Genomic DNA, 23,868 nt, shown 5'->3' on the forward strand with positions numbered 1-23,868 from the left:
AAGATTCTTCCTTGGATGAAGAAAGAATTTATCCATTTCCTTCTAACATTTCACTAATTGAATAGCAAGAAAATGTCTTTGACTTCAGTGAAGAATAAAAGTGTTGAGGTATTGATTGAATGAAAATAATCTGATAACTGATAGAAATTCTGGCACCCTTGAGACTTTATCCAATGGTAAAGTCATTGATGTCTTGATGTCACACCACATATTGGATGAAGAAAGAATTTATCCATTTCCTTCTAACATTTCACTAATTGAATAGCAAGAAAATGTCTTTGACTTCAGTGAAGAATAAAAGTGTTGAGGTATTGATTGAATGAAAATAATCTGATAACTGATAGAAATTCTGGCACCCTTGAGACTTTATCCAATGGTAAAGTCATTGATGTCTTGATGTCACACCACATACCAAGGGCTGAGACTGACCAACAAGACTGGTAACACAAAGCCTTTGCTTGCCAAGGGCATACCTTTATAAACAACCCCTTGGGATGGAAGAAGTTCACCTGAAAGAGGAGCCAGAATGTGTAATGACAGCTTTTGTCCAAACACTCCATTCATTGTGTTCCCCAGGGAGCGGCTAGTATACGAGCTGGACACGACAGGAGAGCTGCTAGTCGATCTGGGGTCTGACCAAACTTCGTGTCATAACCCATTCAGTGGGGGATACTATCCGGTACAGCTTGGCTTTGAGGAAGCAAAGCAGCTCCTTTCCACCAATCCAGGGAAGTTCCGGACCCTGGTACAAGAGAGGTAAATGTTTTGGTGATACATGCCTTTAACCTTTAAGTTTAGCTGATCTGCAAGTAATTGGATCTTTGTCTTTCTCGCAAGAGGTTTCTGTTCTTTGGTATTTCAGTAGAAATCTGGGGTACAGCTACAGTGCTAGTAACTCCCAAATTTATACTTACACAGCTATCACTCAGAATCTGGCAGACATCACTTACCCACCATTTTAGGAGCAGTCTTTAGTGTATAAACTCAGAAGTCTGAGCACTAATGATTTTTGTCTCTTCTATAAATTCCTAAATTGCATTAGCATTTAAAAATCTGGAACAATAAGTACAATTCCACATAGTCTACTGGTTGGTTTAGGTTCATTGAATGTAGCATAAAAACCCAATGGGTAAGCCAGAAAGTCCATCTAGCCCAGCATGCTTCCAGGTGTGGCCAGTAGTGTTTGTTTAGGGAAGGATATAAGGAGGGACAATCTCCCCCAGTCACTTTTCCCTGCTTGCTGCAGCTGTAACTAAGTTCTGTTCAGCATCTGGTTTTTGGAAAGCTACTCCTGATTTACAAGTTTGCAAGTGAAATTGGAATTGGATATCATAAAGGGAGCAATTTGGCATAATGTATATATAAAGAACTGTGGAACAGGGGCAGCAAGCTTTACTGTTGTTCTCAAATAGTACTCTCAAGACTTTATAGCTCCTACTCTGATTTTGTTCACCTTGGACATTCCTATAGAAGGTAGAATATGGGCATATAATCTATTTGACTTTGGATGAGGGACCTAATAGGACCTTTCTAGTTTCCCAATTCTTTATGATATTCCTCTAAGACAAAGCTAACAGAAGGGTAAATTTCTGAGAGGGACTAATTTCTAACAAGATAGGTATGACCTAAAAATATCCGATTTCATTTGGTAGGCATTGATTTACCAGCCTAGAGCTCCAAGAGGTTACACCTATGCATGTACAACTCCCTATGCAACTAGAACTATTAAGTGGCGATGGTATCTCGGAGAGCAGTCCTGGGGTATGGTCCACTGTTGGAAACAAAGGGAAAATTGGGCTGTTTTGGTCAAGGGAGATGCCAGACAGTGATGTTGACACACTTTCAGTTTTTCTGTCTGTGCTCACATTCTCTGTGAACATAAACTGTTTTGCAGTTCCGTGTAGGCTGTTTTTTGTCATTACCGTCCATCCTTCAGAGCTGGGTGCGTTTCTTTGCTGAAAGATGTGACACCTCTCTGCTAATTAATGAAGTTCCTTTAATGACTGTAAATCACTTCAAGATCTGGGGATAACAGGTGCTATAGAGACTGAAAGCATGTCAAATGATAACTTATGGGCTTATATCTGAATTTCTCGGGGGTCTTTCAGTTCCATCTGTCTCCCCTTGCTCCCACCCCTTTAGTGACTTCATCATATTATTATTTTTGATATTTTATCAATCTCAAGAATAACTGTTTCCTTCTTTATTTCAGTCTGAAGAGACATGTGGCTGCTATTAACAGACTAGCTGATAAGGGCATGTTTTTTTGGGATTATGGCAATGCTTTTCTCTTGGAAGCTCAAAGGGCTGGTGAGTAAGTCCTGGAGTTGTTGCGTGGAAACAAGGACGATTCCCTGTGCATCTTCCCAGCTGCATGTTTTGGTAGGATAATGTTGGCCACTGTTATGGTAACTCTTTAGTCTCTCTCTCATTCTCTGAAACCCCTGACCCTTCTCTGTGGCTGAGGTAGAGTCTTCATGGGAACTCAGATGCAGTCTAATTTTACATTTTATTGTTTTTCTTCATCAAGTTACAGACTATTAAAATTCTTTTATAGGTGCTGATGTTGAGAAAAAAGGAGCCAATAAAACAGAATTTCGATATCCTTCCTATGTTCAGCACATCATGGGGTATGTTGGGGAGAGCTTGGAATAAAGCACTCAAGTGCTTTGTGACTCCTCTGTTTAGGGGGGGGAGAGTACTACAGAGACTTCACATGATGAAAAGGAGTCAACTGTAGCAGTAGGAAAATTGATCTGACAGGTGTTATGCCAGAGTTAGTCTTATTTTTCCTCCACTCTGGAGTAATGCCCAGTGTGGCTTAGGAAGCTATCCGCTTGGTTGTAAGCATCATGCCCATGTTTCCTATTGACTTCCTTAAAGTTACTCCTGGCGTTTTCCTGTGTACAGGGGAAAAGAGCCAGGCCTGGAGGGACATGTTGTATGTGATTAACATAAGTAAACTCTGGCAGCAGAGGTTTTGCTAATATTTTGTCCTGAAAGGCATGGCATGTCTTGATAATTTAATATAAAGCTTTATCCTTTGTATAATTAAAAGGTTTAATGAAAGTACACACCAGATGTGTGAACAATAGGCTAAAACATTGCTAAATAAAACTGTTCACTCCTTTACATAAATAGCTGCATTTTCTCTTTTGTTGCATCAATTTTCCTTAAGCATTTCTACTCGAGAGAGTAGCCAAGTCACAGCCTCAAACTGTAATTATATGCAACTTCACTTCTAGGTGCTAAAAATGAAGAGCTTCTCTTTGGAGCAGTAGAGTTCAATTTAAAAACATTGAAGCTCATGTCTACACTGAGGTTAAAAGCATGTCTGAAGTAGGACACGCTTCTGCCCATGTCACGGACAGTACCTCTTACTCAAGCTGTGCATACTGCTTGTAGAAAAAGCTGAGCTCGGGAGACCTGTTAAGGGACTGGGTTTATAACACCTTTTGCCTCTGACTCATGATTAGCTTGCCTATATCATGTGAATAAGAGCTTGAACATAAAGTAAGCCACCAACCAGGTTAGATCTCTTCTGGAACTCAACTGAAGGGTGTCTTGCTACTGTGTGTAAACAATGTGGACAGCAAATGAGTCTGGACTCAGGCACTTGTTCAAAACCTACACTTGTCTGATAGTGTAGATGCACTCAGAGTTAGCCTGGGTAAAGGATGAAAAGATAGCTGATGAAACAAAAGAAAAATTGCAATTCATCTGATGATGTACTTGTTTGGTTGAACAGCCCAACATTTGTATGAAAATTCTGGCCTGTCCGTATTTTTATACACCAGTCGATGGCTGCATGAAACAGCACTGTTTAACTTCTCAATTAGTGGTCCCTGATGCTTCTGTTTAGATTAGTTCATTGAAAATGTTTCAATTTCTTCCGTCTCCAGCTAATGAAAGAAAAGCACTGCTAGCAGCCAGGATAAATAAGGAAAGAATTTCAACTATCTCTTAATGAAACATGTTCTCTTCCCAGGGACATTTTTTCCCTGGGATTTGGGCCATTCCGCTGGGTTTGCACCTCAGGTGACCCACAGGATCTTGCTACCACTGACTCAATTGCCATGTCTGTGCTGGAAAACTCTATACGGCAGGGAGGTAAGACACCATCTCATGCCCCCATCAGTGGGGATGCTTTTGGGGAGAAAAAGAAACTGAGAATTCTACAATGTGTGACAGCTTTTGGCTGAAACAGTAGAAAGCACTATTTTGCCTGTCCCACTGAGGAAGGAAATCTCACTGTTCTCCAAACTCCTATAAGGAATGTAACCAGTAGGAAAAATATAAAAACACCACGTAGAGAGGTTATTGATCCCAAAGCTATTGTTGCAATTTTGGCTAAGAGCATTTAATTTGATAAAGATTTTACTGCACTTTGTCACCTTGAAACTTTAAGGCCAACAGTATCTTTCATCAGTAGGTCTCCAAGACTTTTGTAAAGCAGTCAAATTGCTTTGCCCCTGTCTCACAGGTGAATGAAGCACAGGAATCTAGGGAGATTTTTAAGAGGCTAGCAAGCACATCAGTGGCAGGAAACCCAAGTTTCATGGGTGTGGTGCTCCATCCAGTGTCATTTATTTGTGATTACAATTTTGAGGTCTTGCTTGTTTGTCATTTGTTAATAAATTGGCAGCTGTTTCTACTCACTGCTGGAACCAATCTGGAATATCTGCATGGTACTCTGTATGCTACTCTAGTATCCAGGAATTAGTCTTTCACTATTCCATATGCCTGAAAGTGAGCTATTATCCCTTGCTTATGAATGGATGCTGAGACAAAGCTAGTTTTCTGTCAGCAAACATGGACCCCGGGTTGCAGTGGAAGGCCCTACTACTTTCCCTTTGCTTTTATAGTAGCTGGACAGCAGACTCAGACTTAAGTGTCATTGTGCCCTGGCACTGAAGTCCTCAGCTCTTCCGTTTCAAGAGTGGAGCTTTGTGCTCCTCAGAATCAAGGAAAGAATCAGAAGGAAAAGGATTACAAATACATATCGTATTTTATGGGGAGGAGAGCATAATATTCTTATCTGGTAATTTTGAAATATTTGCTTCTTTCATGAAAGACATCATTCAAATATGAATAGAAGGGTGAAGGTTTTGAATGCTCTCCTATCTGTTCTGGAACAGTTAGCATTGTGAGGATGGAGGGTGGTATTTCTGAAAAGGGTATACCGCATTCAGATATGTCTCTCATTTGAAACAAAACTACTGTTGTCTTTCTATAATGTAAGCCTGGTGTCAAACTTCCCCTCAAGAGGTGAGTTACTGATAGAGTGGGTCTGACCCTGCAAGGTCCTCAGCTCTGTCTGTTCTCTCAAAATTTCCTTAGGAGTCCTATTGAAGAAATAGCACTGGAGCATGAGGTGTTTTTAATGCAATGTCCCAGAAATGCTTCCCCTGTTGTATGGATATTGGAACTTTCATGTTTTTAAACCTAGTCCCTCAGCTTAATTGAAGGGAGGGTGAAATCAATACTCTAGAGCTGTATCTGTCTACAAAAATTTGCAGTAATTTTTCTGCCATGTGCTGCGATCTCCAGTCATCTTCTCTCATGACTGAATCGATGACCTTTGGATGGTTTGCACTGCAAGACTAGGAAATGAATCGATTACTGTCTATAGAATAGTATGTGGGTGGTCATATAGAGGGTAAAGTAAAGCTGGGGAGAGAAATCTCTTCCACAGACAAAAAACATTGAACTCTTGCATGATATTCTTAATTTAAATGAAAAATGATGTTTAAAAAATCTCAACAGGTGAAAACAGACTTAAGGGCTAGGCTGTTACTGGTTTTGCTGTTGAACTTGGCAGGACAATGGGAATAGGACTTCAAAGAGAAATGAAAACAGAATTTGGCCAGAAAATAAACAGCCATTCATGGATTCATATTCTTGAGTATTCCACTTGCTATCCACTCCCTATGGGACCTGGGCTTGGACCAAATTCCAGGGCCTGGATATCCTCATACACATACATCTAAAATGTGAACCTACGTTTGAATTTTATAAAAGAATCTGTTATGATGGCTGAGTGAAAGCTCCACAGAGCTGAAATCCGTTGCATTCCAGGTCTAAACTTTTTACCTGGCCTTGAGTCCAATGTTAAATTTTCTTCTCCTTTTGTGGAGGTTTTTGTGCTTAAACCTCATAAGCTGTGAAAAAAGTCCTGTGTACTTTTATTATCTGCTTCCACTCCTAAGGTACCCAAGCTTTTAATTTAGCCTTCGCAGGAGAGATGCAGCACTAATGATTGGAGTGTAACCTGGGTTTGCAACCTCTGTGGTAGTTTGAAGGCTGAGCTGATGCATAGCTATGCAAATCTCCCAAGAGGAAGTGATCCAGTCTCTGTGCTGATGAGGACTATTCCTCTGAGTACACAATGTTTTCTACTATCTGTTAAACCCTAAATAAGTACAGAGACCTATGAAATACCAGAATCAACACAGACCTGGCTTCAAAACTTATTTCTGTTGGGGTGGGGAAATGGGGGCAGCAGTTTAGGAAATGAGACACATGTGGAGCTAATCTAAAGCTAAGGTCTTCCTAGAAAGAGCTGTAAGGTTTGGGTTCTTTTCAATTGCAGCAAGTAAGACTAAATAAAAGGGGAAGATTCTTTACCTCCCTGGGGATAAAAGATGAAATCCAACTTTGGACACACCACAGTTTAGAACAGAGAATATGACTGTTTACTGGAGCTGGCTGGGAGGGACAGATGTGCTGTGTTGAGATATGTCGTTGTAGCCAGTATTCTCATCTGGCTTCTCTTCTGGATATGTTCTATAGAATTAACAGACAGTAAGATATTTTCTGTAAGTATGTGTGCTGTGAAGTATAAAATATGGTTAGTACTCTCTGAGATAGCTTATAAAAGTGACAGAAAGGAACTCATTCTCCATTCAGTTTTCTAGAATAACTCCTGCAAACTCTTGCTAAATATCCATAGTAACCTAAGTGAATACTACCCATTGTCTTCTAGAAGGTGTTTCCTTGAAGCTTATGAATGGCAGCACAATCGTCCTAGGACAGCACTAGCAGATGTTTCATCTTTCACTCCTTGTGAAACTAAGAGCTGACATGTTAATCCTCACTGCAGAGTTTAAAAGCTGTTACTTGGAGTCAACCCCTAAAGAACTGACAGGTCTTTTTAGGATCATTAACACTCTCTGTATGGAAGGCCTGCCTTTGCAGGAATGAGCATATTTTATGTTTCCCTTTAACAATGTGTTTAACCCAGATTAGATATTAGTATCCTCCTGCCTTTTCCTCTTTCCTTTTCCTAGTTTTACTGTGCATATCTGCTGACACACTGCCTAGTGGAAAGGCAGTATCCTAAACACCTTCCTTGGTTACCATGGACAATTTCAAGTTAGTGTGCAGTTTCTCCAGTTTGACTGACTCTGAAACAGAAGTTTCAGATTTAAGATTCAGCTGGACATCTTGTCTAGACTGTGCTTTGGGTAAGAAAGGTTGGACCAGATGATCCTTCAGGTCCCTTCCAACTTGGGATTCTATGATTCTGTGAAGTTGTATTTACATTATAATTTGACTTGAAAATGGGTGAGAGCTGGAAAGTGATGGGGAAGTGATGTTATCTTGGCATCTGTAGAAATTATTCTAACTTGAAGCTTTAATGCATGAGCAAGTCACTGTGGTTTAGCTTGTTCCCACATGCCAGCTGAGCCCTGGTAGCAGACCATGTCTCTCAGGACAAGGTAATGTGATGTAGCTTAGCCCAGAGAGACAGATTCTACAGGCAGTAACTTCTTCAGCCATTGCAACCTCATCTGAGCTGACCAAAAATGAACAGTGCGTGTAACCAGTACTGTAACTGTACTGGACGTTAATTATAGTACAGTTGTAATGACTTGAAATTATTTGTAATTACATGTAATTTGTATTACATTACAAATTACATTACAAATTACAATTTGTCATTACATGTAATGACAAGGTTTAATTTAGTTTGCTGAAGATCTGAATGGGAGTTGCCTCATAGGCAACATCTCACATCTTCTTCTAAATATATGGAAGCAGTTACTGCATCAGCTGCGCAGAGGATTTCCTATATGCATGCTTGTATCTGAGATGAGAATTTGACTTCCTGGTGCTGCCAGATGAATTAAATTAAATTTCAAGCATATTTCATTCATTTTCAAAACCTATTTTCTTGCTTTCTCTCACAAGTGAGCACATCTGTGAAGCAGCAGTACCATGACAACATCCGCTGGATTCGGGAAGCTGGCAGGCACAGCTTGGTAAGTGCACAACCTCCTCCAGTACATGTGACCACTCCTCATCCAGAATGCAGTTTTTGAATGCTGGAGTGAGAAGCAGGAAAGTGAAACACTGGCTGTAACTCCCATGGCTGATAACTTAAACCTCTCTCCACAGCAGGGTTTTAGGGTGAGCTGAAGTAGTTCTTGCCCTTCTCTTCCTCATTCGGAAATGTTCAAATAATCCAGCAATATCTACTGTTATATCTGGAGTGAAACACGTCAGTGATTTGCTGCCCACCCTATTTGTAACTATCTTTCTTTCAAAGGACTAATCAAAATGTTCTTCTTGGCATTGCTTTGGCCCAGCCTCTTCCCGCCCACCGTTCCCAGTACAGTTTTCAAAACAGGTGATGAGGCCAAAGAACTGGCATCCTTTTGCATTGTGGGAAGCACAATGCCAGTGATGAAGCATCCTGTGAGAGCCTGCCCTAAAAGAAAAAGCAGCGTGAAGCTAACCGATAACACCGTAGGGTTCATGTGCTCTCCTCATCTGGAAGCCAGATTGGTCTGTGGGGTAAAAGCCGGAGAGGAGCATAGCTGTGCAGGACAGATGTTCTCTGCCATTCTTTGTCTCTGTATTTCTCTTCCCTTCCAGTCCACCGTTGCCAGTGCAAAACCTCTGCTTCTCAGCTGTTGATAAGGGATTTGTTGATAGGGGGATTATAGCCTAGCAATCAGGTTGATTTAAAAAGTAGGATTTATTGAACAGTAGCAGCTGAATACAGAAATACATCTCAATGATTGTGTGAGTGGAGATAAAACTCAGATCAAAGAGTGATTTTCATTTCTCTTTTCTGGAAGCTGGATGTTGATGAAGAAATAATCTGCACTTTCTCCTACAGAAGGGGTCAGTCCTGTGACTCCATTTATCTGGGACCTAAAGATAAGCCAGTTGCACAGAGAACCTTATCACTCTGGCATTTTTATTTTCCAGGTTGTTGGCTCTCAGGCTAGAATCTTATATTCTGATCAGAGGGGTCGTGTGTCTATAGCTGTGGCCATTAATCGAGCGATTGCTGAAGGAAGGATTAAGGTTTGTCTTTTTTGTCTTGATAGAGTCTGATAATTGTGTTTAATATCTGAGACTGGGGTGGCAGGTGGGAAAGGAGAAAGCTTCAACCAGTGGGAACAGAAGTGCCTGCTGTTTACATGGGACCAGTATTCTATTAGCATGTATTAGAGCTCAGTCCTCGACTCTGCCTGTCACCAGTGTTGCGCTACCTAATAGAAGAGAAATGGGTTTAGAAACTCTGAAATATGCCTTATTTCATGGTGCAAATCTGCCTAATTTTCTACTTGGGTATCTGCATGCTGTGATTTGCTGAAAACACAAAGCAGGCACTGGGTCTCCAGCAATGCCCCAAACATTAGAAGTAACAAGAGACAGTGCCACTGCCACAACTTACTTTCTATCCCTCACTTTCAGTCATGCCATATGGCTACATCCAGGTCTGCAGTCAGTTTTCATTTGCATTGCACATGTGAATGAAGGAAATCGTTAGGCCTGATGCTGTCACTCTAGTGCATAACGAGTAACATCTTACTCATGTGGTGGTGGTACAAGTACATGCTATGGGCAAGATTGTGTAGGGATTTTCTAGGATCTTCATGAGTACTGTAGGTAGATGTACATTGTGACATCCTGGGAGACCTAAACCCTGAAGGCATCACTCAGTAATTATGCTCGTTACTTGCTGTGTCTACTGCAGCATTAGACCAAGGCACGTTCACTCATTTTTCTCCATCTTTTATAGCTGAGGTACAATTATCCTTTCTAAAGGGGCAAACTGAAGTAAAACTTAGAATAGCTTATAGCTAGGAAAGGTCTATTTTTTTGTTACTCAGAAAATGTTTGTTATAATATTCCAAATGCTGTTGACCTTCTCAGGATTCAAAATGAATGTTGCTGCAAGCTAGTCTTAAAAAATAAACCTGACCAGACAGTGCACTCCCTTGGAGCTATGACTGACAAGGTCAGACTCCCAGATTTTGTTACGTCCTTTTTCCATTTCTGTAAACCTCTGTTCCCCCTCTCGCAAGCTGGGTGATCATGTCCATTTTCAGTAATTTCCTAAGTCACTGCCAGCATAAAACAGAGCCCGCTGATTTTACACCACACCATGCCAAGAGTGATTTATTCTCATATAAACCCCGTGCATGGCAAATGATAATGAAGACCTGCAAGCTGATCTAGATTCATACTGTCAATTCCGGACCAAGAATGGACTTATTTGAGCTATATGAAATCATTGATTTTCATTACTATCCTATTTCTAGTCTTGAAGTCTTCCAAAAGAATGAAAAAGTGTAAAAATTCTTACTGTTAGTTTTCATTTTCAACAGCAAACAAGAACCATTCTTGAATTAAGATTTTTGCATACTGAAATATCTTTGAAATGTCATCGAAGAAATGCTCAGATGAAATAACCATACCGCTTCCCCTCTTCTCCCTGCCCTCCTTTGTGGATGGCATTTGCATGAAAACAAGCTCTTGTTCTTAATTACGAAAGGATGGTGGCTTTCAGGAACAGTATGTGAAAAACTGTTTTATAATAAATAATAGCAGGCAGAGAAGGTGTTTCAGGGGGTTTAGGAGAGGGGGCAAAGCTGAGGTTTGGAATAAGTTAGGACAGAAGTGAATTCAGCAGATGCTCCTCGGGGGCACTGACACTCCATGAAGGAATCTATTTTCTTGTCCTTGGGTTTTTGCAGGCTCCAGTAGTTCTCAGCCGAGATCACCATGATGTGAGTGGGACCGACAGTCCTTACAGAGAAACGTCAAACATTTATGATGGATCAGCCTTTTGCGCAGGTCAGAAGAGCAGCTGAAGCTTGTCTGGGCATACAAGGAAACTGCTTTAAAAGAGAAATGTTTTTTGGGGTTTTTTTTTAATGCAATATTTTATACATTATTTTTCTTTAACCCTTTAATCCCAATTAATCAGATTTTCTGAGAAGCTTAGTGGGATTTGTCAGTGATGCAGACATGTATATGGAACTAGTTAAATAGGAGAGGTCCAGAACAATGCAGAAAATTTAGTGAAGATGCATCAGATCTACCTGAATGTAAATGGAGAACACTCTATCTCAAAGGGCTTTATCTTCTGTTTGATTTTAACTTTGTACCTCACTGTTTCACTCAGAGGAGATCTGAGCAGAATTCCACCTGTATTTCCTTGGTATCCACAAGATCAAAATCAGGTCAATAATAGTATTTTGCTTAAAGCAAAAAGATCCACTGCTGCTTTCATTTCATTGCCTGAGGAATCAAGAAAACAGTCTGAATTTCCTGAAAACCACTTTTCTGGTCATAAGGGAACATACTTTGATAGTAAAAGAATAAGAATGGAAGTCAGGTGTTCTGGATTAGGCTCCAAGCCTTGTTGCTCACTTACAGTGTGACTGTGGGCAGATCACGTAGGTTTGCTATACAAAAGGAGCCTTTAATTCTGCACAACTGACTTGAGCTAACCAAACTCTGCTTTTAAGTTTGTGAAATGGTGCTTTGGAAAAATAAATCCAAGAAATATCAGATTAGAGACCTGAAAAAAAGGAAGAGTGAAGTACTAAGCAATTTTTAGCCTAAATCTTCCTCAATTTTCCATCCATAAAGTGGAAATTATGATAATAGCTTTAGCGCAGTAGTGTTTCTGCACACTATGAACTGACAGTCGCAAAGTGGCTTGAGATTGGAGGATACAAGCTGCTGGAGAAGGAGAAATTATGATAGAGGTAGCTGTGCATATTGAATTACCTCCATTATGGGAATCCATAATAGAACCAAATTATGGCTCAATTTTAAGGAGAAAAGTTCCTTGTTATCTTAACTGGGTTTCCTGATGAAATGAGGCTTTTAGCTGTGTCTGTCAGTCCCACTTCAACACTTTCTGCGTATGTTGGCTAGTTCTAACAGGCCAGATGGATAGATGCCTTGAATAATGTTTGGTTCTGACAAGATGTGAGAAAATGGTGCAGCTGCACAGAGAACAGCAATCCAAAGTAATACCTCCACCAAAGGGCTTAACAACATAAGTAAACCTCAGGCAATGCCCTTAGAAGAGGGTAATAGAAACAAGGCTTGGGAAGCCCCATTGCTTATCTTACTATGTGTTTTTCTTTTCATTTTGGGATTTACTTGAACCATTTGCCTTCTCCACAGGCTTATCTAAAGCCTGTTCACCACTGATTTCACTGGTCTTTGACACCAGGCCTAACTCTGTTTTATCAAATGAGCCTCTGGAGGTAATAAAAGAACATCTTGGGTCTTCCTCTCTCCCTTTTTTCTTGTTGTTTTAACACCTCATTTGAGCTGCTTCAGTCGGAATTTGCTCCTCTCTAGCACACAGGAATTTTCCAGAGCATTTTCCTGTCTTATTTTGTCTTTAAGTTCCACAGCCTAATGCTTGGCAAACAGGTCATCGCTGCTCTGCAAAGTGTAGTTCAGCACAGACATTTCCACAGTTAGTGACCTTTATGGAAGCCAAGGAGAAGCACATTATTACATTGCTAGTCCACTTGCCATGCTCCTTGTCCAAACTCCACTCTTATGCTAGCAGCTGAGGAAGAAATCTGTACATTTTTAGAATATGGGGATTTAGATCTCCCCCTTTCCCTCTTGACAGCACTGCAATTATGATAATTGGGTTATTAAAGTGACATAATGCCAGATAAAAGATGCCATAATGGGGCTTTTGACAGGGTTTAATATAGATTAGTGCTCAAACTCAGTTTTCCATCAGACATGTAGCAACTGTGGGTCTGCAAATGTGGTTGGTGGGGATATTCCTTTTTGTCTTTTATTTTTTGCTGTTAAAAGCTCAACAAATGATCTATTAAATCTGTCCTGAATTAATTCTGGATGAACATTTTCAGTAAATTTTACCCTGTTATCCTCTGTGTGTACCTCTGGGTATATCCTTTAGCACAAATCTTAGTTAAAATGCAGAAGTATAGGGAATATTTTAAGGGTAAATCATACATTTGACATTACTCAAACAACATTTGTTTGCTAAATTATTTTTCTTTGTTTTTCTAAAACAAACAATCTCCTGTGTGACTTCCGCAGTTCATGTTCAGGGTAAAATTCCCCAGTGTCCAGAGGACTAGGGCCAACATCACTTTCAACCCAACTGTGTTCCCAAAATGCAACTCCTTAGCCTTAGACTGGCTTTCTGCGCAGGGCTGAATTACCTCTGCAGTTTGATCTGAAAATACATCAGGCTTCTGAGAATGGCAAGGTGTGTTATTTTCCAGGTGTGTCCTCCCCATTTTGAAACCCTCTATATGGATGTCTCCAGTCCAGCCTGTTCTTCCATGACTGAGGCATCCCCAAGAGAGGATTCTATTTCTCTCCACCCTCAGGATGTATGTCCCAGCAGAGCAGCAAGTTCAAGTGCTTGAATTGGGTCACAAACGCAGAAAGCACCAAAGTCCTCACAAACCGCAGTGTGAACTTAGAATTTGCTTCCTCCAGTGTAGGGCAAAGAGTGGGAAGAAAATCTCTTTCCTATTCCTCCCAAGAACGTGATGCTCACTGTATATCCATGAGAGAAGCTGTGAGTAAACACTGCGTCACACAGCCATAATCAAGGTGTCAGTGGAAGCAGTGAGCAGCACAACACAGAACATGAATGCAGCATGTCAGAGCCACGATAACACCTTTCCTCTCCTCCTAGACATGGCAGTACAAAATTTTGTAGGAGATGCGTTCAGAGGAGCCACCTGGGTCGCGTTGCACAACGGTGGTGGAGTTGGCTGGTAAGAACTCACTTACGTTTCTAAAACTGGACTCTGAATCCTGTTACCACTGCTGTGTTTGTGTGTGGGGAGGACAGACAGGAGGGGAATTGCAGAAAACGTGTGTATTACTGGAGTAGTACCGTGCCATGATCATGGGAAGGATGGATTTGGAGACAAGGGCTGAAAGGATGTAAGGTAAAGTGTGGTGTTGTATGAGGCATTTTTAATTAATGCCTATATGTCTAGAAAAAGTGTTTTGGACATTGGCCATGGCACAGTTTGGAGAACTTCAGTTGCCAAACAAGGACAGTCTGCTGTGGTCTTTTTGAACAGATCCTGCTTCCAAAGTTGTCTTCACACATGCACAGCTAGAGTGTTAGTGGATGGATTACGTTTAGGTTTCCCATTAAGCTGTATTTAAATCTGTGACCTTAGGACCCCAATATAAACACCCATGTGCTAAAGCACAGCGAGGGGTTACTGATACAAACCAGCCCAGGTGGCAGCAAACCCCCTTGATCGTGCCTGGTAGGATAAAAGACCACAGCCAAGTAAGAACGGGATTGAACACCTCCTTCACACGAGATGCAGAACTGAAAGAAATGCCTAAACTGGGAAGCAGAATGAAAGAAATATGATGTATGGAAAGGGAAACTGATCTCTTTCATATGACACTAAAAGATTACTCTGGATTGGCAGAGAAGGCCACACTGGAGAGTCTGTAGTTCTGGTTTGTTCTTTCCAGCACAGTCTCTCCCATTTACAGTCATGTCTTCGTTTTGTGGTGGCCACTCAAAAGGGGCACAACCCTCTATTAAATACTGTAGCGAACCCTCCCACTCCCCTGTTCCATCTAGCTCTGGAGTATGCCAGCAATAGGAAGCCAAAGAACTTGGATCAGAGGTTATCCTCAGAGACACTTGATGGTACTTAATTACTACGTACCTGGATGAGCTGGATCTAGAAAATATCCCTTCAGGTCAGATGGAGAATTCTTTGATTTCAGTAAATTAACGACTGAATTAGGAGCTCTGGGAGAGCAAAACTGTACAGTGAGATAAGAAAGATTTTGGAGGGCTTAGACACATGGAGTGAAAAATCTGGCTTTACTGACTTCAGCGGTAACAACCACTGTGGCAAGGATTTTATTCACAGCTTCCGTAATTCTGAATGGAAAATACACACCAGAATATCTGCTTATTCTGGTCATCTCAGTCTGGGACTCCAGAGACAGCAGCAGACTAGATCTGTCTGAATGGCTGTAGCTGAGTTTAACCTTATAAAATATCTGCTTATGAAATACAAGCAAAGAAAATAACTTTCCACTACATGTTGTGGAAAATATTTGGAAGATTTTAATGATAATGGATAATTATAACTATTAGAATTGCTAAAACAATTGCTTATGCCACAGATATTTCATGTATTGATAATGCTTAAAGGATACCAAAAACCTACCATATTCCCTTCCCTAGCCTCTGTAAGGCAAATCCCTCCTGCATGTTTCTAGTCCCCTGAGTTCAGAGATTGGCTGCATGGTGAGACTGTCCTTACTTTTGGAAAACTGGCACTGACCACCCTGCAGGTTGAGTTATATTGTTTTAGTTGTTTAAGTGGAGTTACATCATTAGAAAGAAGCTCTTTCCCAAGGCAGAGCAGAGGTGCTGTGATCTATGTAATGCATCAGAAAATCAGCGTGTGGCTGGCTATTCACTTAACTCAAAATGTCGATGTAATACCAGGGTTTGGTTATCCTTTTTGGCACTTCCTATGACTGCTTAGTGGCTTGTCATTGTGGAACAGTACCTGCTTACCTTGTTCTTGGGAGCAGTCATAGCCCTCTGTGATTAAATTGCTGTGCTTCAGTGAAGAATGCAGAAAATTAGACCTGTCTCTGCAGAGCCTTAATAAGCCACCATGCTGAGACTCGGGTGGGGTAGCAAGTCCTGTCATTAGATGCCGTGGTCTGGAGAGTCCCCGAAAGCTGTGCTCCTGCTCGGCTGAACACTCTGGCACCACCCTGGCTGGTTAAAGCACGGCACCCCTTTGCCTTCTAAGGAGAGAGGAATAATTTAAAGGTGGCAAAAGAAGCAAAGCCAACCCCCAACCCTTACAATTTACTTTCTCAGCATGGAAGAGGCAGATGCCTGATGGTTTTAGGACACTTTTTCTTTTTTTTCTGGAGGGGTAAAAATTCAGCTGACTTTGCCATAAAGAAATCTCCATGTGCCTGACAAAATTTTCTTTTCATTGGCTGATTTGGAAATGTGAAAGTGGATGTGGAAGCTTATATATATTTATAAACAAATACACATGTGATTAGTAAGAAAGCAAGTTGTCATTGGCAAATTTGTGTTCGGGGAGTTCAGAAATGGCAATTGCCCTGTGTTCAGCTACGAGCCCTCCCTGCAGAGGCTGGGCTTGCCTGGACCTGCTGACAGTTCTGCCGTGTCTTTCTATGAGACCAGAGAAATGCCTTTTACCTGCTTTGATTTTTCTCTGCTGTAGCCTTGTGGGGCAAACAGAAAAAGCAGGATTAATATTTATTTAGCTGGAATCTGCATCACATGCAGTTTGAGAGACTTAAGATTAACATAGTCTTGACTATAATTACAGCAAATGAATGTTATTCATTTCTTGCTGCCTGTTTATTTACAGGAGAATGTATATTAGCACAGAGCCTGAGTAACCTGTAGTAACAAAAAGGCACAAGCAATTTAAGAACTGAACTGCACTGTTGAGAGTGTGACATCTTGATTGTGAGAGAGGCCTTGTTTTCTTTGATCACCTTAGAAGGAGACATCTGGAAATTATAGGAGGTAGCTTAGGTCAAAATGCCACATGTTTCTTTAATTACCTGAAAATGTGACCCAGTGCTAATGAAGGCAGAGAGTTCCCCTTTAAAAGTGAGAGGTTTTGCTAGAAAATCCATCCTAACAAACACTGGCATTTGATTTATGAGTGATTTTTAGACAGTAGGACAGATTCTGATGAGTGATTCTGATGTACTCTGGATTAACTCCATGGAAATCGATGGAGAGGTTCTAAATTTATGGAGTGCAAGTGAGATCAGGCACTCACCGTTCATGCCTAAGCTTCAAAGGATGCTCTCGGGAATGCTGGGCACAGAGAGGATCTTTGCCACTGACAGAACATCATCTTCCCATGTGGAATAGCTTTATAAAGCACCAGTCCAGAGGTCTGGTTTTCATACTGTCTGATATCACCAATAGGCTGTCTCCAGGTGTGCTCATGCTGTGATCCCAATTACTTTGCAATGGCATCACTGACATTCATAAGTGTACTCTGGCTTGGTGCTTCGACAATAAAGAATAGTGTGAATGTGGTTTCTGTACACAGAAGTGGCAGAATGTGGTGAGGTAACTTGCTCTGGTCGTGATATAATTACGTTCCTAACATCATCCATCTGGTCCCCTCTTTTGGAGAAGACAGTAACAACATGAGCTATTGAAGAAGCAGAATTTGCAAGAAATGTAGATGTTTGGACGTTTTTCATCCCCGAATGAGATGAAGAGCAGAATTAATGAAAGATTTCACACAGTAAAAAGATCCTAGGAATTAAATTACAGGCTGAAAAGTGTTGACAGTGTCAATCAAAAGGAAGCATTTTATTTTGAAGAGTCAGAGCTTACAATATTAAAACATCTCAATTGAAAACATGACTGTTTTCAATTTTCCTGCTAAAGATAAACGGATTTATTCACTGACATTCTGCTGCGAGAACTGTCAGTTTCAAGAAAACTCTGCCTTTCAACAGAAAATGTATTTGCAATAATGATATATTTAATAACGGTAAAGTGAAGGGAATTCACAGAACGGTACCGTGATGGTGAGATCTGGAGCTCTAAGTTCCTCGCTCAGCTATGTGATAGGGTCCTACGTAGCACACAGGTAGTGATTATAACTAGTGAAATGGAATTAACGTCACATGAGTAAGAACATGACACAGAAAATGAGAAAATGTGAGTTCCAGTTTCAGGAAGTAGATCTCAGGTCTGTGAGGCTCCAGTGTAGCCTCATTTCCTCAGAAGCTCAAGTTACTCCTGGAAAATATACAGTAAGAAACTCTCCATTCCTGGACTGGAAGACACCTAACTCCTGTCTGATTCATGGACATGTCTGATGTGACTCCATGTTAATTCTGTAAACTTATTCATTATATTAGCTATAAAACAAAGGACAGAATCCTGCCTCTGGGGATCTCCATTAGTAGTCTCTCGTGCCACGTGTTGTTGTCTGACGTGCCCTGTCCCTCAGGTCTTGCTGATGCCAAGTTACACTGCCAGAACTCTCCTAGATTTACAGCAGCCGGTAATTATCCAACTGCATTCACCACTATTCCCCACATGCGATGAAACAGGAATTGAGCAGGCCAGATTCTCAAGTCAGGCAAGATGTTTTCTCTGTGTGTTTTCCCTGTCCTTTTAAAAGCAGACTGGTATTTCTCCTAAGTATAATCTGTTAGTTTTAACATATTTCTGTTCTTCTTCTGCCAGTAAGTCTGCTGCCTGAAAAGTTGGCACTGATGTCTTTAAACATCTATGTATCTCAGAGAAAATGAGTGATTGGTTTTGAAATTATCAAGGCAGATGTGCATTAAGTGGTAGTTAACACTTTTTTAATAAAATACTTATGCTCTCTCATTTGTCCTGAGAGAATATAAATAGATCCATCTGTCTACTTCAATGCGTACATGGCCCTCCTCAGAATCCTGTCTATAAGGCAGGCTCTGAAGCAGAAAACCTGAATAGGTTAGGCTTTAAAATCACCCCAAGACAGGTAATTCTGCAGACCATCAGAAGTACCAGCCTTTCTTTACTTGTTTCTGGAGTCAGTACAGACTGCAGTCTGCAGGGGATGCAGCACAGCTTAGGTTTTGGCACCCCCGCTTGGAGCAGATGCTGACCACTGGCTGGGCAGGAAAGGTGGAATAGGTTTGCAGGTCAGGAAACTAGACCTTTATCCTGCTAAATTCTGCCCCTCTCCCCACCTCTCCAACGCCCCCACCCCCGTTCGGGTTTTTTTTTGGTAAGTGTAAAGGTGCTCTTACTCAGCACCATTTCTATGTTCTCATCCTTCTTCCTGCAGTATTACTGGACAAATTAACTCCTGTGAATTTTGTGGCACTGCTGTGAATTACTTTGATTTAATTCTCTTATATTTATATTTTTTAGGGGTGAAGTGATCAACGGGGGATTTGGCCTGGTTTTGGATGGGTCTAAGGAGGCTGAAGAACGGGCTAAGATGATGCTCAGCTGGGATGTCTCCAACGGAGTAAGCAAAAATCATTCTATATGTTCACTTTATTATTTTCCTCCTCCAGGACTGTTTGTTAAGGCATCTGTGTTCCAGTATGAGAGGAGTATGAGCACTCAGGCAGGAGTTTTCAGGATGTGGCTTTTTGTGACCCAGGAATTGTTCTAATGGAACAATTTGCACATATTTCCTGTCCCAGATATGAAATAACACAAGAGTAAACTATGAAGGAAGAAGGACGACAATTATATTGATTTGTAGATTAATGAAGACAAACCCTTAACAAGAACTGTGTATCAGAGACAGCCTATTAAAAACCCAGTAAATCTTTTGCTGCTCTTATTGCAAGCAAAAGCCCCACTCCTCCAAACACGTGTTGAAAAAGGATAATCTGAGAATGCTACCCATATTGTATACAAGACTGGAAAGAAACTGGAGTTTATCCTTGAAAATATACTGCCAGGAATAATCATAGGTGAATGGCAGGAAAATGGAATTGTTGACTTGAAAGGTCATTTCTAGCTGGAATCGCTGTGATCCTGTGAATTTATTAGCCTTACGTTAATCATACACTTAAATATTTTGCTATATTGGAACCTAAGTATTTTCTTTCTTGAAAACTTTGAGCCTGAATATTTCAGATGGTGATTTGCAATTCATAACAGATATTTGTAAGGCATTTCATAGAGGGAAGGACTTACTTCCTTTGTGCCAAATGTTGACTTTCTTTCATCTGGAGAATCTTGTTTGTACACAGGTCAAAACACAGAGCTTTCTTTGGAAGAGGGGCTTACCAGTTCCCTGGCTGTACATAGAGTTTCATCCTTACATGCTGGCAGAGTATTTGTCTCCTTGATTTCATAGTTGGAAAATGCATTGAGTGATGTTTTCCTTTTAAAATATTTATCCCACTACAAAGGCATTGATTGCTTAAATGATAGTGTTATCTAAAACAAGTGCTAGTTTTACAGAGCCAGGATGGCATGCACTATTATTTTTAGTGAGTTTTGTAAAGTTTATAAGGTACCTGGCTCTACCAGTGTTATCTGCCAATGTTATGTTTCTGCATGAAAATGTACCAAGTCTACCCAAACACTGCCTGTAAAAAGGAAGTAGGTATTATAAAAATTACTTTCAAAATCAGTAAGGAAACTAGAAACTTTCAGAGGGTGAAAAGATTGTCATGAAATTGGGTGCCAGCGTTTGCGCAAATATTGTGCAAGATAGATGTGGCAAGAGAAATGTAGGATTTTTAGACGCATTGATCTTCTGGTCTGACAGGTCACCAGACGCTGCTGGTCGGGTAATGACTACGCTTATGAAACAATCTGCCAAGCAATGAAAGAGAACATCTCACTGAAGGTGACTCTCCCGCACAAGGTGGTGGATGAGAACATCTTGGAGCAAGCCGTGAAACATTAGTGGAATTCCAAGTGCAATGTTGTCCTTGGAGATACACCTGAAGCTGCTTCCTTGATATCCCCGTTTGCTCTCTGGCCAAATGATAAAAGCCTTGCAAATGTCTCTTCCATGTGAGTTCTTTTTTTCCTCTTTCACTTGACAATGGCACAAGCCTGTAGCTGTCTGAGACAGGTCCACTGATGTGAGGAACGGTCAGTCTTTTCACACATTTGGAACATTTGCAATAACAAACTATTCATTGTAAAGAAAGGAAGTGGAATTTTTTCCCTGAAAATTAAATGGGGGAAAAAAATCTACTTATTCCTCGTAATTCATAAATTAAGGAGATTCTTAGGTCTGGCAGATCAAACATAGAATGGAAATTGGTACTCTCCATTGTAATTTGGATTCTGCTGCTATCAGCAAAGAGCCATGAAATCCAGCACCCAAATGTGGGTGTGTAAACAGATTTATTCTTCAGCTGGTGGAGGATGTACTGATATCACATGTGCAAGACTCAAGCTTTTCTGTATTGCCATAAAACTGTCTGGTGATCGCAGCAGAAAGCGACGGATAAACTGGAACTGGTTAAGTGCAGCCAGCCTGAGTGTGCTTCTCCCTGAAATTCTCATCCCAAATTTTCACCACAGTCAGGCAGTGCCAGGAGGTGGGTGGAAAAGCCTGAGGGCGTTAAGTATTAGACCATTTCCAAACATCTTACAGCAAGGCCAAGAAAATAGGGAACAACTCAGGAATAACTAGTGTGAGCCAAATTCTGCATGGGGCTGAGATGGTGCTGTTCCGCTGAACCTGATGATGTGTGCCGTTGGCTGCCTTGCAGTGATGAGTTGGTTCTTCTGTAGAAGCTCATTGCACCTGAGCAACTTCTAAAAGGATGGAAACACCCAGAAAATTTAAATCCTTTGTGCTGGCTGCTGCTTTTTAATGAAAAAACATTGGCTACTCACCCATTTGGATGTGAGTGGTACAATTAGTGAAGCACTGTAACAAACTGATCGTGTAGACTTTCCTTCTGAAATAGAACACAATGATGTCAACTGAAGCACCAAAGACTAGACAGCGAGGGCTTCCTTCACACAGAAGTTGATCGTAAAGTAGAATAGAGATAAAGGTCTTTTTGGTCTCCCTCCTTCTTCGTAGGAGGAGTTAGGAAGGGACGGAACCCAGTGTGCCTAGGTGCAGCTGAAAGAAACCTCTATTTTGCAGCTGAATCTCCTGTCACATTTGTGTTAACATGGTTTTAATTAGCTGTGACACTGAAACAAAAGTTGAGGCTTACTTTGAACCCACTATGCACATACTTGATCCGGTCTGCCTTTCCTTGGCACTGTATCCGTTCCCCCTTGGAAGGGAAAAGGGTTCCACAGGAAAACACAGGTTGGCTGCTGCTGAGGTGTAATGAGCTGCAGTCCTCGGAACTGTGGGGTCTCAAGAAGCTGTACAACTGTGGTACTCAGCAGGTGAGCACGCACTGCAACTCTGCCTCTGGTGCCAAGTAAAGGAAACCATGTATTTTGACTCACAAATCAGTTCTTTACTCTGTTCACGTACTGTCTGTGTCTTCAGATGAATAGTGAGAGCCTGGCATCTGCTTGTAACTGAACCTTCTGTGAAGTGCAATCTGCAGTTGGTTGGAATTGCTTTATATTATGGAAAAAAGGCCCATGTTGCCAAGTTACACAATTGAGATGTGAGTAGCTGTCAGCCAGATCTGACAACCTTTGCTTTGACATATGTTATGCACTACCTATTATTAATAACCACGCTGGACTGGGCCCAAAGTTAGTGTCTTGGTATTGTACAAAACCACTCTAGTCTGCAGAGCCCTAAAGCACTAGGGTACTGTCTTGTCATGAGGAACAGCCAGAAAATACACGGGTTTTTCTGTACTAAGGAATGTAGAGCTGCTCTGCAAATTCATCTCCTGAGCTGAAAATCCACCAAAACCAAAATTTTGATTAAATATTCATAATGACCTCTTCATATTCGTGTTGTGTAGCAGCGGGGTACCTTCGAGTGTGTTCACCTTCGCACCCCAGATGAAAGCGGGACCTTGCACTCATCCTTACAGCTTTACCTTGCAAGAACACCGCTCAAATGCCACACAAGTGCCTGGGAGTTTATAACTCTGGGCTATTTATAGGGAGACATGGAACTGGAACGTATGAGCACAGTCCATGAGCTACTCACTGAAGTTCAGATTATAAAGTCTTTGTTTATTAACTAGGTAGCGTGGGTAAGGCCAAATGGATTACAGAAAAGCAGTGAACTGAAGCGGTTGGTCATATTTATGACCACTCACTGTTGTTTATTTTAATTATGAGGTATATATATAGTTATGTGTGTGCATTTAAATCCACTTTGGTCTTTTAACTGTGCATTTCAAGCACTTAACACATGTGAACTGAGATCTACAATACCTTTGGGAGGGCACACGGAAATAGTAACCTGTTACTGCCTGGGGTGAAAGAGCAGCGGTTCCAGCACACAGAAACCGTACACAAGACTCGGGTGAAGATTCCCTTTCTGAGCTCTGCTGAGCCTCACTTGATCTGTTCTCTCCTTGTTGGCAGAGATGCTGGGACTGTGAACAGGCTATTGTTCTGTTGGGATGCTGATGTAATTTTTAGGTAGCTGACCTCGTTGCTGGACAAAACCTATATGGAGAGAGCAGTCTTGGAGCCATGCAACCCTAAGCATTGCATCAGATCAGTGGATACAGAGATAGTGAATTTCTGTAGTGGTCTCAAGCTTGCCACAGGCTGAAGCATCCTTCCTATGAATCCTAGTACCTCGGTGCTTTCCTCAAAACGCAGACACTTGGTGATGAAGGGTAGTTCATGCAGGACACTCATGTGTCTGTAACTACAGTGGTTTTTAAAGGTTTAAAGCATCTGATATGGGACCTGTCAGCTCTCCTAATTAGGATCTTGTCAAATCTCTCTGGGCTGTGGCAAACTTCAAGGATTTGTGGTTTGCCTTTTTTTTTTTTTCCCCTCCTTCAGATTTTACAGGCTTCAGTCAGGGATGCACCTATGTATTAATCTCCTGGGCAGACCCTTCTTCTCCGAGGAACACGAAGGAAGGCACTGCAAAGACCTTCACAGAGAGATCAAGAGGGCTTAGGGGCAGCCAAGAGCAGGAA

General features: G+C 41.2%; 1 protein-coding gene across 1 annotated transcript in view; it reads left to right on the forward strand.

Annotated features, from left to right (window-relative positions):
• UROC1 (urocanate hydratase 1) overlaps nucleotides 1-20,723 on the forward strand; it is a 41,724-nt gene extending 21,001 nt beyond the window's left edge. The window contains exons 11-20 of the mRNA XM_010161953.1: nucleotides 577-756; nucleotides 2,213-2,310; nucleotides 2,558-2,630; nucleotides 3,989-4,110; nucleotides 8,194-8,264; nucleotides 9,220-9,318; nucleotides 10,998-11,097; nucleotides 13,961-14,042; nucleotides 19,220-19,319; nucleotides 20,583-20,723. Coding sequence (XP_010160255.1) covers nucleotides 577-756; nucleotides 2,213-2,310; nucleotides 2,558-2,630; nucleotides 3,989-4,110; nucleotides 8,194-8,264; nucleotides 9,220-9,318; nucleotides 10,998-11,097; nucleotides 13,961-14,042; nucleotides 19,220-19,319; nucleotides 20,583-20,723 — 1,066 coding nt within the window. The remainder of the gene's footprint in view (nucleotides 1-576; nucleotides 757-2,212; nucleotides 2,311-2,557; nucleotides 2,631-3,988; nucleotides 4,111-8,193; nucleotides 8,265-9,219; nucleotides 9,319-10,997; nucleotides 11,098-13,960; nucleotides 14,043-19,219; nucleotides 19,320-20,582) is intronic.
• The last annotated feature ends 3,145 nt before the right edge of the window (nucleotides 20,724-23,868 follow it).

The sequence above is a fragment of the Eurypyga helias genome, unplaced genomic scaffold (assembly GCF_000690775.1).
Source record: "Eurypyga helias isolate BGI_N326 unplaced genomic scaffold, ASM69077v1 scaffold12892, whole genome shotgun sequence".
NCBI classification, from domain to species: Eukaryota; Metazoa; Chordata; class Aves; order Eurypygiformes; family Eurypygidae; genus Eurypyga; species Eurypyga helias.